This window comes from Sander lucioperca, chromosome 16 (genome assembly GCF_008315115.2).
Source record: "Sander lucioperca isolate FBNREF2018 chromosome 16, SLUC_FBN_1.2, whole genome shotgun sequence".
In the NCBI taxonomy this organism is placed as follows: Eukaryota; Metazoa; Chordata; class Actinopteri; order Perciformes; family Percidae; genus Sander; species Sander lucioperca.
The window spans coordinates 21,119,695-21,143,228 of record NC_050188.1 but is presented as its reverse complement, the minus strand read 5'-3'; the positions used below and the strand labels follow the sequence as shown (position 1 = coordinate 21,143,228).

General features: G+C 41.3%; 1 protein-coding gene across 2 annotated transcripts in view; it reads right to left on the bottom strand.

Annotated features, from left to right (window-relative positions):
* The window catches only part of vps50 (VPS50 EARP/GARPII complex subunit), a 110,622-nt gene that overhangs the window by 64,573 nt on the left and 22,515 nt on the right, over positions 1 to 23,534 (bottom strand). For both annotated transcript variants that reach the window (XM_031322998.2, XM_031322999.2), the window contains exons 7-12: positions 23,265 to 23,382; positions 22,120 to 22,155; positions 21,557 to 21,639; positions 11,828 to 11,870; positions 10,752 to 10,850; positions 6,282 to 6,422 (exon numbers count right to left, since the gene is read on the bottom strand). In XM_031322998.2, the coding sequence (XP_031178858.1) occupies positions 6,282 to 6,422; positions 10,752 to 10,850; positions 11,828 to 11,870; positions 21,557 to 21,639; positions 22,120 to 22,155; positions 23,265 to 23,382 (520 nt within the window). The remainder of the gene's footprint in view (positions 1 to 6,281; positions 6,423 to 10,751; positions 10,851 to 11,827; positions 11,871 to 21,556; positions 21,640 to 22,119; positions 22,156 to 23,264; positions 23,383 to 23,534) is intronic.

Below are 23,534 nucleotides of genomic sequence, written 5' to 3'. Positions count from 1 at the left end.
AATAATAATGGTTGACACTATAAAATGCTTGTGATGATGCAGTTGTCGAGGGCTTTTACCAGACTGGGGATTTTGCAGAGGGACGTTTTCGATCATCTGCTCCCTGTTTCATGTTTTACTTTAACATGCTTCATCATACAAATTTGCCATGTGCAACAACAAGATTCATTGCACATGTCTTTGTTAAAGGCATTCATTTTTTTTGTAATTCAAACCACAGATTCCCCAGAAACACATAAGAATGATCTGAGCAACGGAACAGAAAATAAAATCTAATGAATGGGGCATCCTGGCATGAGATTCAAAAATAAAAAAACACTTCATGATATCATGAACAGCTGCAGTCTTTAGATGTCTATGGCTACTGTGACAGAGTAATAACAACAAACAACATGAGACCAATTTTCATCCATAAGAGCTGGGATGATAAGATGCACAATGTTTGGCAGTAGATTAGTTTTGCTCTTTAATGAAGCTATCAGCAGCTATGATTAACTAAACACAAAAAGCCAGCCTAGAATCATGGCACTACTTTACATGAAGAAGCAACAGTGTATGCATCCCCTCCACAGCCTCGCTAAATAGCCATTTTTCAGATATACAACTGCACTGAAGGTCAGCCTATATCAAAATAATGGGACACTGCACAAGATTGAGTGGGATGAATCACTATGGGTTACTGAGCAGTCGTTTCATATTATTGGGGTGATTTTTCTATGATGAGTAGAGCTAATGGCTTTGTGTAACACAGGTAAAAACAACACTGAAAGGCTAAAGCCTCACTAGCAGCTTCTAGATGCTGCCATGTTCATCACAGCCTGCAATATGACTTAGTGGAATTTAGGGCTGCAGCTACTGATTATTTTAGTAATCGAGTATTGTACCAATTATTCCATCGATTAATCGGATAAGAAATACTTTTGTTTTATTGAAGTATAGATATAAATATACAATAGTTTGGTTTCATTTTCGGAAAAAGCATTTGTATTGCCTACATTGCTTACAATATCATCTCTCAAAAAACTAAACAAATTAAGTGCATTTAAGTGCCATATTGCATTGTTTTTAAAGAAAACATTTTCTGAAATGCAATGACAACCTCAAACTAAGGCATACAATAAACATACATAAACACTGCCTTAAGTTGTGCAACTTAAATCACAACTAAAAGTTTCAACCTGAGACTGATCTGTATATAGGCCTATATGTAAATATTAGTTATACTCAACCTATTTTCATTTATATATTTGATTACAATGTCACACAGCTCTGTTACACTAGTAGATCGTTGATCAGCTGTTTCTCCGTGAAGAGAGAGAGTGAGAGAGAAAATGGTGTGCAATAATCAGCTGTTTTTCCGAAGGGATAGTCAACAAGTCGGCTCTTTAGATCAAATTGTGGTTATTATTATTATTATTTGGTATTGTCTTGTCTTTATTTTTGGTAGTTGTTGTATTTGGTGTAGTTTCATCGTCCATACGACTCTGTGATTTACTTTTGTCGGGTCCGCTTCGTGGAATGGATGATTAAGTTAGACTCAAGGCTGTTTTATGCTTCTGCGTCAACCCCACGCCATAGCTATGCTGTCGCTCCTACAGCGTCGTGACTCGTGACCCTAATACATTCATGGTCGTGACCCTTTCGGAGTTCTGCGTCGGGGTTGCTTTGCATCACGGTGCATTTCACCGCCATAACGCTAGGGGGTGTCGCCTGTCTGTGTCGCTCACCACCAAAACGGTACTCAGAATGGCAAATCCCATAGACTGTCGTGCTAAAATATTAATCTTATTTGTTTGGCCTTTTCTTGCTTAGATTTTGTAAAAAGTTTCAAGAAATAGACATAGTAAAATCCATTGACCTAGTTACTGTAACCAGAAAATAAGTCTGAGGTTATTTGCGAGGTGTCTGCCAGCCAGTTTATGTTATGTTAGCAAGCAAACTTTAGCACAACTGCCCACAAAGTACTGCTTGCTGGTGAAGTGCTAATTTCAAAATGTTACTGACATATAGACACTTTACAAACGGATAACCCCGTCACTGTAACCCAAATATGTCTGAGTTTATTTGCAAAGCTTATGTCAGTGAACTAGCATGTTGCTACTCCCCACAGTAGGCTGCTTGAAACACCGACTATCAACACACAGGACGAGTTGACCAATCACAGTCCTTGCGGTCTGCATCGCCTCGACGCAAGGTTACCAATTTTTAGAGGTGCAAGTCGAGCTACGGCGGAGGCCTCAGAGGGGGGTTCGAGGCGACGCAGAGGGGTCTGCGGGGGTACGCCGCTGATTCGACGCCGAAGCATAAATCAGCCTTCAATGTTTTCTGTTGAGATGCTGTACACACTGTACAGAGTTATCATTTTAATTACGTTTGAACTGATTCCAAACTTTGAACACTTTCTGTCATTTTCTCCAGCCTGTCTCCTCTCTTAGCCCCTCACTATTTACGCTCTTTCTTCATTTTGTAATCTGCGCCGTCCTTCATGGCATGTGTCGCCAGCAGCGTCAGCCCGGTGTGCCGACAGTAATTATCATCCGTGCGGAAACACCGTGAGCAATACAACGTTGGTAACATTGATTAAACAAAGCTTCGAGGCAAATCATTATGCATCGAGGTTTTTTAGTAATCAAATTATTCGAGTTACTCGAGGAATCGTTTCAGCCCTGGTGGAGTTATCAGAATCAATAGCGTATTCCAACTGTCCAAATATTTTTCAGTCTATAATGCCACCAGTTGGCTGGATGAATATAATTACTATAACTACTGTAGTTCATACAATATGAAAGCGCAGTGCAGCATATGATTCAGCCTTTACAGTCACATTCTCTCCTATGAAAACCTCCTATGATTCTGAACGTGAACTGTCCTATTTCCATCAGGAGAAAAGTCAGACAGAGAAGGGGATTGATAAGAAATGAGGCTGGCCAATAATGATGAGATGTTGATGTAAAATTAATAAGACCCTTTTATAATCAGAACCGACCTTTCTGAGTGTTCCCATTTCTCTTGAATTTTAAGTTGCATAACTAAGAGGCAAGTTCAGGAGGTCTAATGTGGCTCTAACATGTTCTTAACCTTTATTTATAGGGGAACAGTAGCTGAAAAAGTTTGCTCTTCTCCACAAACACCAACTTTTGTATTGATACAATTCCACAACAATAACACATTCTCTACTGAGCAGCTTCACTGGAGCATGTGAGAGTCCAATGCCATGCTCAAGAGCAAATCAATGGTATTTGTTGAAAGAGAGAGACCACATGAGCTACATAGACACATATTTCACATGGGTACTTCGGTTGGCTCTCCTTTTGACATTGTAGAGGCAGGTAGATAAGTGTCTTCAATACAATAATCTACCATAAGGACTAAAAGTAAGCAAAACACTTGATCTCTCCATAAAAGTTTCTGTAGACAGACTGCAAATGCTGTCAGCGACACAAATGAACTGTGTATGGGTGTTCACATGCCTCTTCATTTGAGTGTGCGCATGTGTGTGGATGTGCTGCCCTATCAATCATGACACAGCCAAGAGTGTACAGACACATGCCATCAATCTAAAGTTAGTGAGAGAGAGAGAGAGAGAGAGAGAGAGCGAGAGAGCGTGTGTGTGTGTGTGTGTGTGTGTGTGTGTGTGTGTGTGTGTGTGTGTGTGTGTGTGAGAGAGAGAGAGAGATCACCCAGGCGCAACACGCAGTGCTGGCAGGATATCTATCAAACACAAGTAAACATTAGGATGCGTCTGTAACTACTGTACAGTTGCATGCACACATTATTTCAGGGGATCCATGACACAGATTTCCAGTAAGCCTAATGGCAGTTAAGTCCATGGGAAAAAACAAAACAAAAAAGAGACAAGAACAAAAAGATATAGACAGTTAAATGTCACTTCAGCTCAAGGGAAGTTTGTTTTGTTTAACCGAATATGAACTACATACAACATCACAAAAGTGTGTAAAAGATAGTAGTCATTTTCCTACTAAAAAAGAGACTCATGTGAGGAATATTAGTCTGTGAAAACGTACACCTTAAAGCAAAAAGAATCTGAAACAATTTATCTGGTATTGCGTCTTATCTCATTCTTCAAAATTTATTTAAGATAACGGATTAAAAACAAGTGTAATTTATATATGAAGCTTTGTTGTCTACTCCGTTTTTTTACCATCATAACTCAATCTCAAACTTTAGCTGAGGTGGATTACTCCCTGACAGTAGCACATTAAAGTCTCTTGGAAAAAATTCCAACTTAGATATTAACAGCTGTCGTTCATGGAGACACTCTCCAGGAAGCCACTACTCTCTTATTATAATTATAATAATAATAATAATAATAATAATAATAATAATAATAATACATACAAATACATTTTATTTGGCGGACGCCTTTCTAGATACACATCTTACATGTTTAAGAGGGCATAAAAGAAGAAAATACAATAGGATACATTTAGCTACATAGAAATACATTTAACAAAATAGATATCTGAAAAGTGCTATAAAAAAAAAGTCAGAAAAGCAGTAAAAAAAAAAAAAGAAGTGTGTCAGGAGGGTTTCTATGGTGATGCAGTACTATGAAGACTTAAAGATTAAAAGCTTTAACATTTTTGACTGAGTTGACTGTAATGTTGCACCTTATTTACCACTGAAATATAATTAAGGTATATATTATAGAGTATATATCAGTACTTGCACTGATACTGTACCTTGACAGGTCATGCACTTTAAGCTATATGGTCATAAGATTTAAAAAGCAAATTGGATTGTTGATAAACTGGTATTACTATCAAGAATCCTGTAGTACAGTATATCTAGTGTCACTGTCTGATGCACTCATAGACACTCTGGTAAAAGAAAAAGAGGAGTAGAGTACATCATTTCTAACAGCTGCCACTGGACAAGCTAACAAGCCAAATGTCCTTGCAAGAAAGCTCTCACCCCACAATAATGATAAAGAACTCCTTCTCAGACCACAACTGAGATATAATTAACATTTAATCAGCATCACTTCATTAAATCCACAGTCATCTGGTGGAGAATTGCATACACCGTGTGCTACTGTACGAGTGATTGCTGCATGCCTATCTTGGCCATCAATGTAAACAAAGCAAATTCATATTTATTGAAATCCCACTTTAAAAAAAAACATTTTTCTTGGTGAAAAAATGTGCTCAAACCTAGTTTGAAGTGACAGAGAAACTTATATTTAAATATTTGATTCAGCTCCTACACTGAAAACATCCTGCCAGCCATCTTGAATGGAGGCTACCATTGACCCCCCTGAACCATTGAACCCCCAGCTCTATAAATTGAATATTGCTCCTTCAATGCCACTTCCTAACCAGGGGTAGCAAAACATGCATAAACAGACAAAAAAGAAGCAGGAAGCAGAGGAAGAAGAGATGAGAAGAGAAGCAGAGGAGAGGTAGCACAAAGGTAAGAGGTAAAGGGCAGGCCATTGTACATACAAGCACAACTGGCAATGCCCCTAGTAAAAGCTGTGCAGTCAGACAGCAAGGAGCTAGAGGGTCAGGGAGTAAAAAAAACTATGACAGCTGACATTTCAGGGGAGACTGTAAAGAAACAAATTGTACCCTCTGATCAGGCAGGGATAACCTTTACCTATACCTCTGTATTCCCCTGTACACTGTAGGTCAGACTGTAACAGCAGTCACAGCCCCTGGGGGGAAAAACTCACTCCCAGCAAATTAATGATGAATTGACCAAGTTCTAAGCCATAACTTGGTCAATGCAACATTTATTTTGATGAGGGAAAGAAAAAGACAGAAAGGGAACTGAGGCGTGTGGGCCAGTATGGAGAGCCCAATCAAAAAATGCTGCTGCTGCAGTGCATTGGTTCTGTATTGTGAGCAAGATTAATTATCTCATAGTGAGGGGCTACACTAGGATATACTTGTCTTTCCTTTCTCTGATTTACTTTCTCCTCTACACCTTTGTTTCACTCTATTAAGGAGAATTTGTGGAACCCATTGTCAAGAAATAAGGTATTTTTCGCTTGGCTTCAAGGCAATAAGAAAGCTAGAGGCATACTGTGAGTAACAAAGTGTGTGTCATATGTCCTTTCATCACAGCACTCTGCAGGTGGTGTTTTTGTTCTTTAATAAGTTTTCACTGAAGGGGTTAGTCTTCACACTGGCATCTAGCAAAGGGAACTGAACCTTGTCTGGGCAAATCTGACTGTTAAATTTGCAGACAGAGTGGGTGAATAGTGGTGGAATAAATTGACAACCTACAGACCAACACACACACACTCATCTCCTTACCGTGCACAGGTCCTTGTACTGCATCTTCTGGAATTTGGTATCAGCGTTTCCGGCACATAGCTCCACATATCCCAGCACCACTTGGAACACCGTGTTGTGGATGGCCTGGGTGAAGTGCATGTGCAGCTGGTCCATAGCAGTCTGCAGAGAGAGCCAAACACACTGTTGTGAAAACAATTATGTTAAATGACACTGTCATCTGCCAATGCGGATCTGTGAAAAAGGCAAACAGCAGGGAAATTGCAAATCAAACTTCTTGGAGACATGCTGTATACTTGATATTTAGAATTATTTGCAGACATATGTTAGCTACACAATGTGGCATGAGGGAAAATGGGCAAAGCTGTCTCCTGGGAACTGCAATGTTCAAGTCCAAGTGAAAATGGGCAATTTTGCCTCTATTTCCATAATTCACATCGCTAAAACCAGCTGTTTGCTGTGGAAAGTGTCATTAATTAAGCAAAAAGAGCAAGGAACAAATGGCAGAGGTATATAAGTGTATGGCCATGTATGGTAGAGCAGCTTTAAAAAAAACAAAAGCACATCTTATTAATGGCAAAGTAGGATTTCTTCATTTATCATTAATAATCAGGGATTTAACTTTGCATGTAAATCCAAACATTGCTCTTAACCATGATTTAAAAAATATCTATATCTACAGTATAATCTTGCTCCACCATTTTATTTATTTTTTATTTTACCAGGGGAAAAAAAAAAATCACATTGAGATTAAAATCTCTTTTACAAGTGAGCCCTGGCCAAGAAGGCAGCACATAAAAAATACACTTTAAAGGAACACGCCGACTTATTGGGAATTTAGCTTATTCACCGTAACCCCCAGAGTTAGACAAGTCCATACATACCCTTCTCATCTCCGTGCGTGTTGTAAAGCTGCCTGACGGTTCCAGCGGCATCAGGCCAGCACATAACATGCAGGTGAATGGTTCCAGTAATCCTACTGCTCCGAATAAGTGACAAAATAACGCCAACATGTTCCTATTTACATGTTGTGATTTGTAGAGTCACAGCGTGTACAAAAAACAACGTAACATGAGACACAGCCATCTTCTAACCGTAAACAGACCGGGAACTATATTCTCAGGCGGAAGAATATAGTACTTGGGCGGAATGATTTGCTTTGCAGCAAGCCTGTCTGAGAATATAGTTCCCGGTTTGTTTACGGTTAGAATATGGCTGTGTCTCATGTTACGTTGTTTTTTGTACACTCTGTGACTCTACAAATCACAACATGTAAATAGGAACATGTTGGCGTTATTTTGTCACTTTTGTCACAATTCGGAGCAGTAGGATTAGTGGAACCATTCACCTGCATGTTCTGTGCTAGGCTATGCTACCGGTGGAGCTGTCAGACAGCGTTACAGCACGCACGGAGATGAGAAGGGTATGTATGGACTTATCTAACTCTGGGGGATACGGTGAATAAGCTAAAGTCCCAATAAGTCGGCGTGTTCCTTTAACATACAACAAATAACAGCAATAATAAATAAGAAATAAAAAACAGAAAATCACATTTTAAAAACAAGTGCAGACATGTTGGTATATTTGATGTAGGTAGGACTTGAATTCAGTATGTGAAATAAAAACCTGCAATTTTAGCTGCTTTTGCAACTCATTCCATGAAGTCGGAGCACTGCAACTAAAAGTTTTAGTTTGTGGAACATCAAGCCTCAAGCTCTGTTTATGCCTTGACAATTCAAGTCCATTCCCTTTTTCTCTAGTTACATTTATGATCATTTTCTGTTTTGCAGCTCTCACCCACAGTCTCGCTATGGGACCCTAGTGAATTGAGGACACCAAAGTCGCAGGAGACATGGGCACAGTGTTGAGCAAAGCCCCATAGGGTAATTGCAGTGCAATTATGATTGTCTTACTGCAAGCTCATGACCACAGAATGTTGCCCCCATCCATTCAAACTACCTGCTGCCACTAATGTAATTTCAAAATTTCTTTCACTTCATACGTCCAAAAAAACACCATGAAAATGGCCGGCTGTACAAAGTATGGACTGTAGACAAGAAAAAGGAAGGTAACTATAGCAACTCACATCTTAATAATCACCAACATCTTTCGATATAATTATCAATCAACTGCAAATAGACTTATTGTTCTGCAGTTACTTATAAACAAATGCAAATGGTCTGAGGTGGTATGCTACTGTAGGTCAAGACCCTTGTGATGCCAATTACCTCTTGGATGACACAGTTCATTTATGTATCCAACTGAAAAGTGTCAGATTAAAAGTGGTCATTTGTGCATGTGTGTGTTCACTTACTGCAGTAAAAAGAAAGACTGCAGTAAAAGCGAAGATTCAGACAAAGATCATAGCTGACTGTGAGAAACACATACGCAGAGAGGGTGTGAAGAACTGATTCAGTGCATGCAAAAGAAAAAAGTAGAAGGAAAGCAACAACAAGCCCTTAGGGGCAGTGGCAAGAGGCAGTCAAGAACAACTCTTTAGTTAGCTTTTGAGTCTGAAAATGCTCATTATAACAGTAATAACAACAACACTTCATTCTCAACAAGCATTGGTGACTCAGTTTCCACCTCAAGGATGTCTTCAATGTCAAGAGGCATACAGCTTATTTATTACCATCAACATTGGCTTTTCGAATAACAATGACAGAATATGTGCGTTGTGTGTGAGTGCCAGGATGAGAATGAGGCTCTTTTTGGTTGCTTGGGTCAAGAGTCAATTCAACAAGTTATTTTTTTTACTGTAAATCGGCAAAAAATGGAGAAGGCCCTGTCCCCCAGTTGGTTGGCGTCAGCTAATCTGAGGTTGCAGGAATGCAGGTAGGAGTATGCTGGTGCAGGATGTCAGTGAGGTAGGAGGGGGTTAAGTTGTGGTGGGCTTTGTAGACGTCTATGCCATCAATTCACAGAATTTACACTGGCAATATAACATTTTAAACCTGTACAGTAAAATGCCATGCTTGCAGAACATGGCATTCATACTCAATGTACCTCAATATTAGACTGGCAAGTATATCCATCCATTTACATCTATCTAGTACAATCTGGCCCAGCTCCAACATCCACCATAATCCTTGAGCACTAAACCCTCACAGGCTTTTTACATATTACATTCACCTGTAGGCTCAACGAAAATGTGCCAGTGCAGGAGGTGCAGGGGCTCAAAATGCTGAATAAGGAATGGTACAGCATTTGTGGAATCCCAAAGTCAATATAAACTTAGCCGAAATATGTTATTTTCAGACATGGCAGCCTCATCATTGCTCAAAATGACCGTGCATAGTTGGATGGCAACTCATTTCAGCTATAACTGGGCCACAAATTATCCTACTTCTTGGAGTAGGAAAGTAATAAATATTTTAAGGATGACAAAGATTATGTAAGCACAACATTTATAATCCCAATAATATAGATCTCAGTTCATGATTACCCATACCAGAGAGCACTGGTACACTGGAGGAGGGAGTTGGAGAAAAAAATAGCATAAAAGGATAAATCAGGGAGGTGAGAAATGGAAGAAGAAATGCAAGTCAAAGCAGAACAAAGAGATCAGGGCCAAGTGAGCTGTTGGACATGGTGGTGTAGTGTATGGGTTATTAAAGAGAGAGGCCATAGCATGAGAGATTAATACTTTCTGACCAAAAATATGAGGGCTGGAATGGGATATGAGAAGTGATGAGGAGAGTATGAAAGAAATTCCCTAGTGATAAAAGATAATATTTGTGTCACTTAAGGTTATGGTCTATTATATTTCTCTTCAGTCATTTTTAACAGAAACTACAATATTGTCTTCATGTTGTTCTTAAAATTAAATGTTCTACAGTTTTAAATAAACAGCAAAAAATGTCACAATCAAACATGTTTTGACCGTATCGCCTCAGCTGTTTTAATGTTTTGAGTGCTTATGTTATATTATCCAAAGATTATTATTTTATTGTTTTGGAGAACTCTGTTCCTTCTTGTGGGTGAGTTCTGTGGGTGTCAATTGATTGACAGTAAGCAGAGCATAAGGTAATCACAAATGATGGCATGCATGCCCTGTGGCCTAAAATATTTTCTTCTCCAATGAGGAGACCTTGAATTCACTCACTGGAGTGAAAACAATCCAATGAAGCAAAAAGGGGGAAAAAAAAAAAAAAAAGAAAAAGAGAAACTTCAATAAACCAAATTACATTCTCGTTTCCCTTGATGGTTTACAAGCCTGTCTGTGGGAGATTTTTTTTTATACTGTTCTAATCTAAATGGTGGGAAAAGTAAGGAAACAGCACTGCCGACTGAATGCACACAACCCTGAAATAAAGTTAAGGAGAGCAACAGCCAGGATGAACATCCAATCCCCTCCAAAAAATCCCCAATCAAAGAAAGACTAGAGTCAAACAAAAGGACATATGGCGTAGTGATGACAACAATTGGACCATCACATCCAGTCATGTTTAGCCATTCCCCGTGGCCCTGTAGACATGTCAAACCACTGACCTGTGTCTTGCCAAGGAGCGTGTAGGCCAGCTGGACCTTGGTGTAGTGGGAAACATCAAAGTGCTTACAAGTCTTCGACAGGGCGACATCAAGCTGCTCCTGGAGCCAGAAATAGATAGATGACAAAAGGAAAAGAAAAGAGAGCGATTATCAACATTAAGACCAGGGATTCAGATATAGATATGCAGGTGTTTAGCTACCACACGAGGCCAAGGGCAATTGGATGTGTGTGTGTGTGTGTGTGTGTGTGTGTGTGTGTGTGTGTGTGTGTGTGTGTGTGTGTGTGTGTGTGTGTGTGTGTGTGTGTGTGTGTGTGTGTGTGTGTGTGTGTGTACGTCCACACAAATTAGTAACTGTTAGGTTACTGAATTGGGGGCAGCGGGGCTGCTGTGTTTGATGACGTGTTGCAACTAGAAAACAGTTAGAAATTAAGGGATGTTACGCACCAGGCTGACAGCCAACCAATGACATCTCTATTATGTAATGCATTACACACAGAATATGCTGTATATGTTACGTATATATATTTGAGTTTTTAGGGCTTTTAGCATTCTTAGGATGAAGGTGTTAGATACTAAAATTTTACTCTTGGTGTGTGTGTCTGTGGAAGTGTTGTGCTTTGCTTATTCACAAACTCATGCTGACAGGTAAACAAACGAGCACCTTGCCGCATGGCTACGTAGGTGTGTGTTCATGCACGGCTGTTTCTTGTGTACAGACGGAACTGTAAGTAATTAATCTACTCAAGCGCAGCAGCAGTGGTGCAGAGAAAATTGCTTTGCATACCATTTATCACACCCAATATCACGACGCAGCTAGAGATGAAACAGATATAATTTACCGTGCTTGCACACTGACAATAATGCCTTTCTGAATGTGTCAATATTTGGCAGACCCAGAATGAGAAAGGCAAACTATCAAAATGTCAAAATGAAGTATAAATTGCTTCTTTCAGATGAGGGCTTCTGGAAAATGAACAAGGTTAGAGCATAATCTTATTCACTGCTAAAAGTCTCTTCACTGATAGTGCCCTCAAATAACAGAAGTAGAGATTAAGCAGGAAGGCAGGCACATACCTCTATTTGCTCCAGAGTGTCTTGTAGTTTGGAATTCAATTCGCTGTGAGGAGACAAAAGGGGTTAGTTCCTTAATTCTAAAGCAGAATATGGAGTCAACTAACTACAAAGTTGTTAATATCAATGTATCTGTCTATTTAATATATGAATGTCAATAAAAATATCAGAAATCATTTTTAAAATGACAAAATGAATGGCAAATACCCATCCCAAGTTACTGGAGTACGAGCAAATTCAAATTGTTTGTTGTTTAAGTCAAAAATTCCAAATCTTCTCAATTTCCAGTGAAACACAAGCAGACCATTGCATCTGTAACCAGCAAATCTTTTGTATTTTTACCTGATAAATAAAATAAATTCTGACATTCAATTATGAAAATTGCCCTCAATTCCTCTTCTATGAATCTATTAATTGAGTAACTATTATAGGAACCAAAATATGGCACAGTTTATATTTCCATTAACAAAATCATCTAAATCAGAATCACTTTATCATCAAGCTAATTCCCCTCTTTCATACAAGCAGGGCAAAAAGGGACCAACAGTATGAGATACAGATGTATTTCCAACTAATATGTTGGTAAGATGAGGATTTTTTTATTTCTAGTGCTTTTTTTTTTAATCCTACAGTGGAAGCAGCTGTATTCTAAGTGTGTGTATGTATGTGTGTCTGTGCATGTAGTAGACTGTTACAGATTTTTTTTTAAAACTCCTACGCATCCTTGGAGTGTGCTCAGATGTTTGCTCATCCTGGGAAATGCTTTCAACTCAAAAGTTGCGAAATAGCAACAGAAATCTTTAGGTCACTTAACGTAACCCTGGTTCTTTGATAGCAGAGTGAGGTGTTTCACTATGGGAATCGCCTCAGTGTGACCAACTATGGAAGCTCCAATGACACCACGTCTGTCCGTGACAGACAGGTCGAACTGTGCTAGGGCCACGGCCCCTCATATAATCACAGTCGACCAGCTCCTTACAAATCATTCCAGATAGGTTTCTTTCTGTGTCTCTGCAAGGAGGGACGTGTTGGTGAAACACCTCACTCTGTTATCAAAGAACCGGGGTTACGTTAAGTAACCTAAAGTTCTTTATCTAACTTTGTTCGGTGTTTCACTATGGGAGATATAGACCACTCCCTGATTGCATTAATCTCCCGAAGCCAAAATCATATTGAACCAAGAGTCACACTGACCCCGGCGCCGTAGCCTCCAGCACAGCCTGTGCTAAGGACGTCGGAAACATCCAGCCTGTAAAACCTCACAAAAGTGTGAGGTGTAGCCCAGCTTGCCGCTGCACAAATTTCCTTCACTGACACACCCCTGAAAAGGGCCCATGAAGTGACCATGTCCCTTGTGGAATGAGCTCCCAGGCCCTGTGGGGCCTGCAAACCTTTACACTCATAGGCCAATGATATGGCCTCCACAATCCAGCGGGACAGCCTCTGGCGGGACAATGGCTTGCCCTTATGGGGAGTAGCCCAGGACACGAACAGCCGATCCGCTTTTCTGAACCCAGCCATCCGACTCACATACATGTGCAGAGCCCGGACAGGGCATAACATGTGAAGTCTTTGCTCCTCTCCTGAGGAGAAAGGAGGTGGGTGAAAAGTCAAGAGCTCCACCGAGGGACACCTGTAGGCTGACTCCACCACCTTCGGCACAAAGGCTGGGTTGGGCCGCAAACAGACTTTAGAGAGCTCTGGGGCAAACTGCAGACAGGTAGGGTCAGTTTTATTGTGTGTTTTATTTTGTTTTGAGGGGAGCATTTCGCCCTTGGCTCTGCGCCTGGATGCGAGAATGCAGGCTTTATTTGTTGCCTTTTTGAACATGGTGAAAGTGCTTGGTGACAGTGGGATACTTTCTGCCCCTGACTCTCCTCCTCTTGGATAGGGGGGCCCGTGGAGAACTGTGAAACACCAGGGCCCCTGAATCACAAACCTCGGGGCTCTGCTCTACATCTCCAACCTCTTCCTCCTCTTTGTAAGAGGGGTGGAGGGAGAAGCTTGGGAGGTTAGGCTGGACGCTTCTTCTTCCCCTCTCCGGGGTGGGAGGGGCGACTCCTTGCTGCCACAGCAGCGAAGGAGTGTTTCCCCCACGGCCTGGGATTGTCTGACCGAGACTGCTGGCTAGTCTGTTGACCAGCAGCTTGTCTCTGTGGCCTTGCAGTTCCGTGTTCTACCTTCGCTGCTGCTGCAGCAAAGCCATCTCTCTGTCCCTGCTGGGGGCGGGGGGTGTGTTTTTGGGGCAGGCAGAGGTCAAAGGCTTCGCCTTCCTGTTTTCTGAGGGTGCTGTCCTCTCTCATTTTCTCTAGAGCTGGACCAAACAGACCTTTGGTGGGGTTGTATGTTGTGTCCATGACCTCTGCTTTCAGGCCCGAGAGGTTCAACCACCAGACCCTCTCACCTGCGACTGCAAGCCCCATTACATGGCCGCAGCCTTGCACTGCACTACATGAGGAGCGCAGCACAAGGTCGTTCACCACACAGATTTCGTCCCAGAGGACCGGGTTAGGTGCCCCTGAGTGTGGTATGCAGCCAGCAGTGTCACTGCATTTAGAGAGCACACTGCATATCTGTACATTCTCGAAAAGTGGAGGCATGTCCGGGGTCTCCTCGTCCATCATGTCCGCCCTGCTTTTTTTTGATTTGATTTATTTAATTGTATCAAGAATGCCTTACATATGAATAAAAAGACATCAAATACAATCGAGGATAAAAACACAATAAAGTCCAGGACTTATTTCCATTGTGGTCCTCAAGCTAGGTGTAGCTCGCGGCTGATGGGTACTGTTTGTGGCTTTCGGGGTGGTTCCTGACAGACATGGGTCATGACTGTTGGCCACCCCCACCCTCAGTCGCCTTTCCAGTATCTTTTCTGGCATTGACACACAGTGGGTGCACGACTGAGAATCAGCCAGCGCTGCCTGAGCGTGTTTAGCGCCCATGCAAGCTATGCACATCGGGTGACGGTCCCTGTCCGAGACGGATGCCCCACATGACGCGGGATACAGCCTCACTAGCCTTCGGTTACGACCCTTTGGCGGGGGCCACTGCAAAGGACATTGTGACTGGAAAGGAAGAAAAACGAAAAGAAGAAGAAAAAACTTTAGCAGGAGCGTTGTGACACATTAGCCTGTCAGCAAGATTAGCACACGGGGTTTAGCCCGAGCTAACATTAACCGTGTACCGAAAGAGTTAGCCCGTCGTAACACGTTAGCTCACTCAAGGTACCCGGTCCGGCTAACAAACGAATGCTAACCAAACCCAGGGAGGCTCGCCGTAACGCTTTAGCCAGAGGGTAAAAGAGTTACACAGCTAAGCAACCGATAAACAAATACCAACTAGCCTACAGAAGAGCAGTTCGCCTTGACGCGGACCCTGCTTTCAAACTGTGTAACCACAAGGTAAAAACTTCTTGCGAAGTACTTACTCAGCAAATCCAGACTGGGTCGGGAACTGCGTTCGGCAACATAGTCCTTAACGGTCCGTCTGTGAACTGTGTAGCAGATAACCAACCAAGCTAGCCTAGAAGCTCTGAGGGAGCTTAGTATAGTTTCTTCACGGGAAGAAAGCGAGAATGATTTGTAAGAAGCTGGTCGACTGTGATTATATGAGGGGGCGTGGCCCTAGCACAGTTCAACCTGTCTGTCACGGACAGACGTGGTGTCATTGCAGCTTCCATAGTTGGTCACGCCGAGGCGATTCCCATAGTGAAACACGACTATTTTGTCCATCCCAAGACACCAATTCCCTTGTGACTCCCCCTGCACTGCACCCCTTCATAATTATCCTTTGTTCCACTGTTTCTCTGCCTCTGTCCGCACTTTGCTTGGGGTCTTTTTCAGGTCAGCCCGCACTAATGTTGTGCTTTTTGAGACCACAGGGACCCTAGGGAAACAGTGTCCTTAACAAATTGCTAATTAAGCATAAGTTGGGTATCGAGTGAGGAGAGTGAGGAGGAGGGAGCAGAGAAACTGAGAAGAGACTGCAGATTGAGTCCCACAGGTCGTTTGCAAAGCAGGTAACAAAATGAGCATGCCATTTCAAAACTTGCTGCACTGCAAGCCTTTTTTTCTGCCTGTGTGTGAGAGAAATATTATAGATATACACAAACTGAAAACCGATAGTTAACAAATGTTCAAACAACCGCTGTCACCACAACTCGAGACTGATGAAGACTCAAACAATTGTCCAGTAAGCACAATGTGGAGAAATGGAAAGATGAGCTAGACACCAAAATGCTGACATCAGAGTGATAGTTTAGAAGAGGCCACTTACTATCGGACTTTGAACTAAACTGACATGGATCCAATAAATTGGTATGCGCCGCAGCAATGATAACACCAGGCATTCTCAGCTACAAGCTCAGCAAGGCAAGTCATAGCCAGTATCCTCAGTGGAAACCACAATTTGAAGCCAATATAAAGAAAACACACAAAGTAAGTAAGATGGCTCCACTACAGAGGGGTGAACGGGTCAATGTCAGGTCCTGGCTACTAAAGAAGTGCCTCTGAATGTCCATATACAAGGCCCAGGAGAGTGCTAAACAAAGGCTTTCAGCTCTGGCAGCCACACTAAGGAGACACACCAGAGGAGCAGAGACCAACAAGATAAATGCCCTGTTCATTAAAGAACTTTCTTTTGTACTCCCACGTTGCAGTGTGTGGTAGAGTAACAGGAGGTAAACCAAACTGTATTGGAAGAGCATATGAGAGAGAGAAAAAGAATCCAACGGACCAGTGCTCAGGGGAACACCTGAGAGTAAGATGGACCACTGCAATTTCCAGTCACCATCACAGCATGGCAGAAAGCCAACAATAGTTAAACACTAAGAACTGGGCAGCAACTGGGAACTAAAATACACACATTGAGTTAGATGAGAAGATTGAAATCCCCTCATGTCTATACAATCAGTCAATACAAAGCTAGAGCCAGCAGGCGATTAGCTTAGCATAGCATAAAGACTTGAAACAGGGGAAAGCAGCTTGTCTGGCTCTGTCTAAAGTTCATAACTACACCTATCAGCACCTCTAAACTCAATATTTAACACATTATACATCTTGTTTGTTAAATCCGAACAAAAGCCAGGCCAATGACTTCCTCACTGGAACATAACATATTGTTTTACATTTCTGTTTCTATGTGGATTAAACAAACACGATATACCATATCAATTAGTGTTCTTTAGAAGTGCTGGGAGGCAGATTTTGTTACCTCTGGACAGAGCCAGGCTAGCTGTTTCCCATTGCTTCCGCAGTCTTTTTTGCTAAGCTAACCATTAGCTGGCTCTAGCTCAATATCGAGTGGACAGACAATGAAAGTGGCATCAATCTTCTAATCTCACTCTTACAAAGAAGGCAAAGAGGCGTAATTCCCAAAATGTCAAACTATTCCTTTTACACCTACCACAACACATGAACTGTAATTAACAGCTGGTCTTCACATAATCAAAACTCCTGTTACCCATCATAATCACTAAGCTAAAGTGACATATAACCGCATTAGCAAAGTCTAAAATGGGACTGGGAAACCAAACAGAGCACTCAATGTCACACACATGGATCCTTGAATGCTTGGTGCACCTTGATCTTCTTTAAGAACTCTCTGAGCTTTTGAAGAAGAACACAAGAGGTCAACTCAAAGTCAATTACACAGGTGACCATATTATTCAGTCCTCCTGTTGTGTCCATCCCATTATAATATTGCCAAATTACACTGTCCAGTGAGTGTTCATGTGTGTGCAGACACAGCTCCTCCCCACATACTGGCAGCCTTCCATGATCAGACAGAATGCATAAATAACAGATGAGGAGATAAACCTAATTAACAATCTGTTCCCTGCAGGGGACATAAGGATTGAAATAGAGTTATGTGGAAATCAGGGATTTGTTTTTTTTTTTTTTTAAAGCCCGTTTTCAATTATCACTGGCGATAGGTGTCCACAGGGCCTTGAGGCAAGCCCCTCCACAGTGACTGCTGACTTGCTAAATTGGTAATGTGGGGACTTCTGTGCTTTAAGGGTCCTGCAGGATGCTCAGATTTTGTAAAAATTCCATTTTTGCTGTAGTCATGTTAGCCACTGTTGCAAGGCTGGCTGAGAGGCAACCAAAACGTGGTAGGGGAAGGGCTTCAAAGAGTGAAACATAGCTTGAAGGGACATCAACCATAATTATGCAAGTAAAAAAGCAAAGGAGGTTAGGGGGAAGTTAAGAAATAAATTCCAGAAGGAAGTTGTGGAAATAGCACCAGGAAAACTTGATCACACCAGACCAATATAATGTGCATGGATTGTTTTCTTCAAGTGCAAGATCTGATATAATATTTAGATATTTAGCACGGGCATGTCTAGTGGGGTTGTGGCACTGTGGGTACAGTTCTGACTGATGGGCTCCAAAGTTACATGGGCCACTTCACGGAGAGAAAAAAAAAAAAAAAAAAAAAAAAGTTGACGACCTGAAGCTGGTTCATTAGGGACAATTTCACATCTATATATCATGTCATACAGCATCACTTTTGTTTATTTGTCTAGTTTGTTTTCTAGACTGGAGTCCGTATAAAACTCAGATAATGGCCAGTAAAGAAGAATGGGTTTCACACGATATCGATATCTGTCATAGCATATGTCAATATTTACACACATTTCTTACAGTAGATATGCAGCAATATCTTACCATATTTTACAGTTTATTCAGAGTATGACACTGTTTATTAAATAAATGCTAGCCCAATAATAGAATAAGCTGTGCTTAGTCTGCCTGTTATACGGACTATTCAGTCCAGTTGTTTACTGCAAATGAACATCCAATTAAATATAAACATTTGGGAAGCAGATAATGACTAAAACAGGTTTGCTGGAGAAATAACTGTTGTCCAACTTAATTGGTGCTCATTGGGAAAAGGTGTGGATGCAAAAAACTATAGTAACTAAAAATAGAAATGGTAAGCATCTTCCTTCTTCCAAACGTGTAACTGAAGAAGTGATGTTGGTGACACATAAAAACACAGACTAATGCACTGTGGCTCAGCTGAATTTTATGTCTGAAAACAAACCTGTCAGAGTGGGGGGAATAACCCAAAACAACATGGCATTGACCAAAGTAACTTACCCGACTTTGAATACATCTTTTGATTCTGCTGTTGTTGCTAGTGTTGGAAGGAATTTATCATGACATCTAAAGCGCTACAAGTAAACACAAATTCAAATGATACTCTACTACAGCTGATTCACATGGACCTCTTCTTAAAAATCTCCACTTGCACACAATCATGCAGCCTTAAAAGAAAATATACTTTGACCACAAAGAGAAGGAAGGCGTGGCTCTGAATAAATCAGTTAACTGCTTCAGTGTTTGCAGTGTCATGTTGGGCAGCCTGCACAAAATTGTTTGTGTCTGAGACACAGATATTAACGTAGCAGCCCTCTGCCCTTCTTCCTACACTTTGCTCCTCTTGAACGTGCAGCTGAACCGCATGAACCGATTAGATTAGAACACCTTAACAAACACCTCCCTCAATACTAAGATGGTGATTAGCTGAAGTGGAGATCTGAAGGAGCTTCAGCTAGAATAACTTTTAGACAATTTGTATGACACCTGGTATAAAATAACTAGCATGTTCGAAGCCAGAGTTAAATTTGATCGCTAATGATTTTTGTAGCAACAAAATACTAACAAAGTGAAGAGCTGTTCAATTCTGTATTAAATCCTTGAAATGCCGATTTTGTGGCGCAGAATTGAGATTATCATTTCCAACACTAGGTTTGTAAGAAAAGAAGCATTTATGTTATGGATTTTATGTTTTCCTGAGAACTCTTCCAAGCTTATTGTAACCATGTAAAGAGAAAGAATTGTACATGGTCAATTAAAAAAAAACATACAAACCCAATTTACATGTATGCATGTATCTTAATGTAATACTGTCATATGGTACAAAAATTTATATTACAGAGAGACTAGATGACACCTTTCTTTTTCTAAGACCACAGCAATGCTCACAGTTTGTGAACACTGTGCTGACATGTGCGGGTCTTAAGCTGCCAAACAGCTGCCCATGTGGACAGCCTGATGAAAATGGACTGAGACGGAGCATGAGACTATGCAAGTGCCTTCTTGGGGAAACAATTTTGACTTTTACAGGGTAGGGGACAGAGACAAAAGAAGGGCAGGCATGAAACGGACCGCAAAATGTAAGGCATTCAGCAGTGCATGGAAAAGCATAGCTACAAGGTTAAATCAAAGTGCAGCAGACCGGAAACTAGCTGCTTAGGGGAGGGTGATGCTGCAGTCAAGGTTCTAGCAGTTTTGGGCAGAGAGCCCAAGTACAGTACAATGTGCATGCTAATGCAAAGTGTGACAGATGTTTGATCAATGCACTAATGTTGAAAACTACTGCATTCAGGAGGCGGAATTAGCATATTGTAAAGGAAAGCAAAGGTGAAGAGGGTAATCGAATTTCTATCCAGCTGCCACAGACACATTTGAATACACACCGGACCGCGTGTAAATACAGTGATGCTGACGGTTATAAAGAAAAATGGAAGTGCTTCTTTTTATGATGATCACAATCACCTTCCCTCATTGACACACTGGTTGCAGTGAGTGGCATCATTGGTGGAAAATTTTGAATGACTCTGCACACCACCATCCCCAGCTCATTCAGGGACCATTACCACGAACATGGAACGCCATGAACCGTAAATTAATGATACCAACTAAAGTAATATCCACACAAATAAACAACAGCTGCAAGTAAAAAAAGAAAAGAACATTGGGAGGAATTCTCCGCAGCACAACAATCCCTTGTGCATAATGTTACCATATTGATCATTATTTCCCAGCAGTCATTCTGTTATTGGAACGGCATTGTCACAGCCAGGGGAAGTGGTTAAATGCAGAGGTGCAGATGCTCAGTTTTGTTTACAAGGTCTGTATCGGCGAGAGGAACTGTGCGCTTGCTCACCGTTTTGTGACGCCAGTGCATACTCCATAAATAGACCACCACATACTCTGCAGTGCATGACAAAATAGCAAAAATGACAAGCGGGAACACCATTTATTTGTGTTACATCGGCATGTGTTGGGAGCAGCTAAAGACGTTCATTCCCATACACCTCTTCACAAAATATCCTGTGCGCGGTGTCTCAGGAAGAGGGAGGAAGCCAGCAATGACGTGCATCCCTGATCAATACATAAAAAGGAGAACTGTGGTGCCCACCTAATGCCACAAATTGAGCACAATTGCACAGAAAATCAAAAGGGACAGAGATGATTGACCATCTTGTAATCAACGTGAATAAACTCTATACTTTCAATTCCCTCTCTTACCTAAATAGGAGTAGAGAGAGAAGAGGGTTTTATGATGATAGTCATGTCTGGGCACTTTTAAAACACAAATGGTTAAAAACTTAATTGTGTTGTTTCACAGTTGATCCTCAGATGTTCTTGTGTGTCTCATGTGCTTTTGATTGTCTGTCTGTCTCTCTGTTGATGTGTTTTTTCTGTCTAACCATCTGTGTGGCATGACTAGCCAGCTGCCTGCCTGTCTCTATCTTGTAACTAGAAACCTTCCAACCTAATAACTATTTGTGAAGTAAATGATTTCACAATAGGAGATAAGTGATTATATTCTCTAATATATGAATATCAGAAAACTTTCTATCCAACCATAGAAAATGAAGTCCATGCCGGCTCTCATTTGGATACAACTAAATATATCTATTTGTTCATACTGTACCTGATGCAGCTGTAGTGTTTAAAGGTGCTGGCAGCCTTTTGACATTCCAGACAAAGCTGGATTGCACCTGGATAGTCTTCCTCCTGAAAGAAACAGAAGTGAGGTCATTTCAAGTACAAAAGCAGTACAGTATGTACTGTATGTAGCCTGAAACCAATTTATAAATACCATATATATCAAGAGTAAACTCCGGATCACTCTGGATTATGACAGTGATGTGTGTGACTTCTTCTGTGCATCTGCATCAGTTTTGTTTGATCTCCTTAAAACTGATTGTTACAAAAGATACGTACAGATACAGCGTATAACCAAGGATTACACTCAGTGGTAGTGAAATCTATTCCATGTGCTACAGCTGACCTTCACAATAGATAGGCATTTGTAGGAGCGTCTTGTGTTTGGGTGGGTTTGACTTTCAATGCAGAATCCCTACTGATGTTTGACCTGTCAAGTCAATTATAAAGATATCTCTGCGTGTGTGTGTGTGTGTGTGTGTGTGTGTGTGTGTGTGTGTGTGTGTGTGTGTGTGTGTGTGTGAGTGAGGGGGGGGGTGATTCCAATACCTCTAGCATCTCGCTGAGTCTTACATCTGTTCTTTGCTGTGAGGCGAAGAATGACAAGAGGAAGAAATTAATACAGCATAAAATCCCTAACAGGCCACAATATTAGTGCTAACTAGTTCAAAACTCATTACATGCTTTACTGCTGTGACCATGTTGGTAAAATATCTTCCGATGATTACAGTTGGAGCAAATGATCAAACACCACTAATTAAAAGACAGTATGTTTAATTAACTTTAATCTTAATTTAAATCATGTGCGGAGAACCAGTTGCAATTATTAAAATTATTATTGTTGACTACATCAATGAGTTTCACAGCAGTGACATGTCACAGTGTGTTTATGACGGTATTTCAGACAGACACAGCTCAGGAGAGAGAGTCTTGCAGTTGGTAGGTCAAATTCCCAAGGTGATTCAAAATAACACTAACAGGGAAATCAAAAACGTCCCTCAGGACTACAGTCTAAATCAATTATGTTGACAGTCAGAAAGATATATTAAATCAACCACAACAGCACAACAAATACAATTAATAAGTAGCCAGGTTTTGCCAGACAACTGTCTGAGTTTTTTCTGCTTTTATTTAATTAAACAGGCATCCCACTGGATGCTGGAGCAATCTGTGTAGGGCATGGTCCTCATTCTTAGCCTGGGAAAAACCCTGACAAACTTCTGGCAAATTTGAGATTTGCTCTGCAAGTCAGTCTGACCAAGAGCCCATTTCCAGTTTTTCCAAATCGAGGCACCAATCACAACCGTTGAGGCGGGCTTTACATGATGACGATAGCGCAGCGACAGTAAGCAGCTTTTTGTTTACATTCAACTTGACGGCTACCGAAGCGCAGCAACCCGTTGATGCCGCTGTCGCTGCTACGTCACCCGGATCGTTGGTCTGATTGGTTGAAGGACTATCCAATTGCGCCCAGAGGCATTTGAGCGGTGTCCGTTGGTGACGCCCCTTTGGAAATGAGCTGCGAATGAACCTTGCCCAGACCCACTCTCAGTTACAACTGAGAAGGGTCTGGTGTCAGAACTTTTTGAAGGTAGGTCAGTAAATAGATAAATGATAAAAAAAATATATCTATATATTATATATATCTATAGATAAAACGATCTATAGAACGATAGATCGATAGTAAACTTTACCAGCGTCTTGATGGTCCTGAGTGACTTAAGCAGGCCTGTCAGCAGTTGTCGTCTCCTCTGATTGGCTAATAGACCCAAGCTGGCTTCTGTGAATCCCTCCTTAGCCACGCTCAGTTGCCTTTACATGAAACGTCACAGTGCAGGGAGCATTTAGCGTCACTACAGATTAAAACTACTTTGCTTGGCATTTAAAACTCCAATACATTGTGGTGAACTGTACACCAGGCAAAATGATACACCAGTGGAACTCAATAGTAAGCTTGGAATGGT